At 35.4% G+C, this 4,226-nt stretch overlaps 1 protein-coding gene across 1 annotated transcript; it reads left to right on the top strand.

Annotated features, from left to right (window-relative positions):
- Positions 1-3,726: 3,726 nt before the first annotated feature.
- On the top strand, positions 3,727-4,225 carry LOC110024272 (ninja-family protein 3-like; the record flags this gene model as incomplete). The annotated part of the gene is made up of 1 exon (XM_020724150.1): positions 3,727-4,225. A coding segment is annotated over exon 1 (336 nt), but the record flags the coding sequence as incomplete, so codon positions are not given.
- Position 4,226: the final 1 nt, after the last annotated feature.

The following is a 4,226-nucleotide window of genomic DNA, read 5'->3' as shown; positions in this document are numbered from 1 at the left end:
TAATTTGATTAATAAAAACTCATATAGCCTAAATTTTTTAATAGTTAATCGGTTAATTTTGAGAATTTTTGGTCAAGTCAAATCTGACACAATAATATTAAGATCAATAATTTTGCCCTAGATAATTATGGGGTCAATTGAATCCAAAAATTGTAAGTCATAATCAACTCGGGCTGTCTGGGCCAATATTTGTTTTAACTATTTTATAAGAAAAAAAATAAAATAAAAAATGATTAACTAATACTATAATAGATTCATTCCAAAATACAAGATTAATATAAAACTTATTTTGTCTAAATTTTAATGAGAATATCTAGAATATCATTTTTTAAAGTAAATGAAGAATCTACATTGGATTTCTCTCTTATTCTATTTATATTCTCATTTGTTTCCATTTGCATATTTATTGGCCCAAAATATTAATTGTTTGTCAATATAAAATAATCTTAGATGCCTCACAATTATTGTCCATCTAAATTTTGCTTCTTTACATGTTTCATATCACATAGAGGATAATTTAAAAAAGTAAAATATGTTTTTTCATCAATGGGTAAAATGGTATAGATGTAAAAATTGATGAAGTCTTGGTGTTAGATATGTCAATACATAGGAATTGAGTGGGTGCATGTGTAAATGAAACGAGTATATGTGAGCATAGATTATGAACTGGATTCATATTCAGGAGTCAACAGCAAGTAAAAGTTGTAACTGATTACAGCTGAGTTGGTGCCACGAAGGATAGTTGTGGGGTCCACATGAGATGTTGACGTCAAATGATGAACGGGTACGTGTCGGACAGTCTGAAGGGTGGGGCCCGCATATTCTTTGGAGAAAAAACTAAAAAGGGTAGGCTGGCCCAAATCTTTAAATGGAGGCCCCACTTTTGCGATCCACTTGCCTGCTAATCTTTTCTGTCAATCAATTATCAAACCAAATTTAAAGTTAAAGCAAGTCGGAATCGTGTCCTCATGCTGCCACTTGGAGATGCATGCGCTCCTCTTTTTTTCTTCTATTTCTATATATATATATATATATATAAATATATATTCTTAAAAAAAGAAATGGTCTGTGGCTATTGTACGAGTACGGTCATCCCTGATGCGCCTAAAAATTCAAGTACCACACCCTCCATCAGGGGAATCGAACCCAAGACCAAAGAGAATTTATAACTGACAAGCAGATGTTCGACAAACTGACCAAAGTTTTGATAAAAATAATAACATTACATTTCATTTATACAAATGTACACTAAAATATGCTCATGTTGAATTGGAAGAGATAAGGATACAAAAAGGCCAACTCAGCCGCTTGAGCCATCCAACCGACCAAATATTGCAGTAGATGCATCTAAAAGGTTGCCAGCCAACCAAAGAAAATTACAACCGATCAAATAGCTACCACTAAAGGCCAATCAAATAATCAAAGGCCAGCCAGCGGGTGGTAGGGAAGCCCATCTAACCGAAAGGTTGCCGAGCGACAGACGCTGAGATGCAAAATGACTAGAATATTTTGTACAATCATCTCTTAATGAAGGGCATAAATGCAATTTTTATGTATGGCCCTCATATAATTTATAAATAAGAGAGATCATTCATGTATTATGCCTACTTGGACTCCTTGTAACTTCTACTTTTAATGATATAAAAAGAGTCACTTGAGTCCGAGAATGTCCCAGTATACCTCAGAGGGACAAGTTATTGTGTGCTCATCTCTCTCTCTCTCTCTCTCTCTCTCTCTCTCTCTCTCTCTCTCTCTCTCTCTCTCTCTCTCTCTCTCTCTCTCTCTCTCTCTCTCTCTCTCTCTCTCTCTCTCTCTCTCTCTCTCTCTCTCTCTCTTATTCCACATCATATTCCTTGAGTGTGATTCACATGACAAATTCAAATGCAACAACAAGTATAAATTTAAGCTAAGTTATTACTCATATTTAAACTCAATATCTTGAGTTGTATTTGAACTTATTTATTATATCTATATAGTGTGAGTTGCATAAGGTCCATCAATTTTGAATAAAGAATAACATTAAAGGAGTGCTAACGTACACTTCCTATATGTACAAATAAATTCAATCCTTTCGGGCAGTATAGCGCTTCATGTGCAGGTTGGCTAGTACTTGTGGTTATATGGAACTTAACTCCATCTATATGAATGAAATAATCTTTAATATAAATATTTTTAGGTCCTAATAGTAGTGCGAAAAATCATGTTTTCATAAAATCACTTGTTGATGAGCTCAAAAAGCTATGGAATGAAGTGACTACATCTTATGATATATTCAAAAAATAAAAGTTTCAAATGAAGACTATCATTGTTAATATTGTTTGGATAAAATACTTATTGAAGATTGGTATATATGTTCATATTAGATAGAAGGTAGTAAAGAACTCTATTTATAACGTAGTACCAAAGTCCGTTTTTTTTTTTTTCCTCAAGGTTTGTTTCATCACAAGTTTTAATTTTTTAATAATTAAATGAGTTTGGTACTATTGTTTGAGTGATGACTATATATGTTTTCAATGAGTAATGAAGCAAACCAAATGCCTTCAAAGGTTTGCTTGCTAAGTATTTTGATTTGTAGATGGATTCGCCACTATTGTGAGCAAATGATGATGAGTTTCTTCAACTTATGAATCTGTGGTATTTCATCTTACATAATTATTTTTTTTTAATGTTTAATCGAGGCTTTGAAAAAAATTTATTGATTGTTTGATATATGGATTGATTACTTATAGAGATTTATATTTAAAAAAATCAAAGAATGCATCTCTTGTTATGATAAATTTGAGTTTGTATTGAGTTAGTTCATGAGTTGAGCTTGAGCCGATTTGAACCAAATTCGATCAAACAAACTAACAAGCATTGCTTCAAGCCAATCAAGAGCAAATCTGTGAAATATTGAGTCAAGCACGAACATAGTCGTTACAAGAGTAATTCAAATATTAACCGATTTTAAAAAAAATGTATTAATGCAAACAAATCGAATACGAACAAATCCTAAGCTCGCTCATGTTGGACTCATGTACACCCTTACTCTTACGAGAAGCATTATTCATAAGGTTTATTTACTATCTATCCCAAATTCGTTATGATAAAAAGTGCAAAATAAAGAACACTATAAGAACCACAATGAGACATAAGAGTAAATATTGAATTGTTAAATTTTTATTTATTCATCAAAAGTTTTATGTAGGTTGTAATAACTTATTTTATTTTTTTATAATTCAATTCCAAAAAAGCAATATATATATATTTATTTTGAATATTACATATTGTTTAGGATATATATATATATATATATATATATATCAAATTAATGAGGAAGTCCTAAACAATATGTGTACATGGTCAAAATGAATGAAGACCCCTTCGACGAAGACGCTGCTCTGCATCATAATTCTCAACTGCTAAGCTAAGATCCTTAGGAGGCGTGCTGCCCAATTTAAGATGACCGAAAAAATTTTGACGACACTGGGCCCCACTCAGTGTGGTGAAACCGGTATGCCAAAATTTGAGGAAAGTGGCACGATGAAGGCCACGTGTCCAATTCTACCAGTCTTCCACGTGTCTTGAGGCAGGATGGACCCACCTCTCCCCGCTAGGGTCCCGTAGCGAGGACGCGATGCCGTTACCGTTCTCCAATTTCAGCCACGTGTCCTCCTCCCAAGATCTAAACACGTCCTCGCCTTAGAGGGTATGTCCGTCATTTCATACCTTTCGTCATAAGAAAATCACTCCTTTCTGATTTCCGACCTCTGGGTCTCTTCCCCTCCACTTTCCCTCGTCTTCTCCGGCGATTATTGGCCGGATCCCGGCTAAAGTTCCCTTTTTTCTATCCTCCCTCCTTATTATTCATTAAAGTTTGTTTTTTTTACAATCTATTTTTTCTGGCTTGATGGATATAGAGGTCGCTGAGGTTGAAGTGGATGAGCTGCCATGTCCTCGCGACCTCCTCCGGCGACTTGCCGGAACAAGCTGTAGTGAGAAACATCCGCTCCCGTTGTCAGATTCTGTTTTGTTATCCACGTCAGCTTCTAGTGAGATGGATCTCTGCCTCGGTCTCTCACTTGGCGGATGCTTCGCCGTGGGACAGAGTGAGAAAAGGCTTGTTCGGTCTTCTTCCATCGCGGCGCTCTCCATCTTTCCGACGGAGAAGGACTTCCCACCTCCTGCTGCGTCGCTAGCGAGGACATGTTCGCTGCCGGTCGAAGCGGATGAAGATAATCGGAAGA

The sequence above is a fragment of the Phalaenopsis equestris genome, unplaced genomic scaffold, assembly GCF_001263595.1.
Source record: "Phalaenopsis equestris unplaced genomic scaffold, ASM126359v1 Scaffold000251, whole genome shotgun sequence".
Taxonomy (NCBI): domain Eukaryota; kingdom Viridiplantae; phylum Streptophyta; class Magnoliopsida; order Asparagales; family Orchidaceae; genus Phalaenopsis; species Phalaenopsis equestris.
This window is presented reverse-complemented; position numbering and strand designations above follow the sequence as displayed.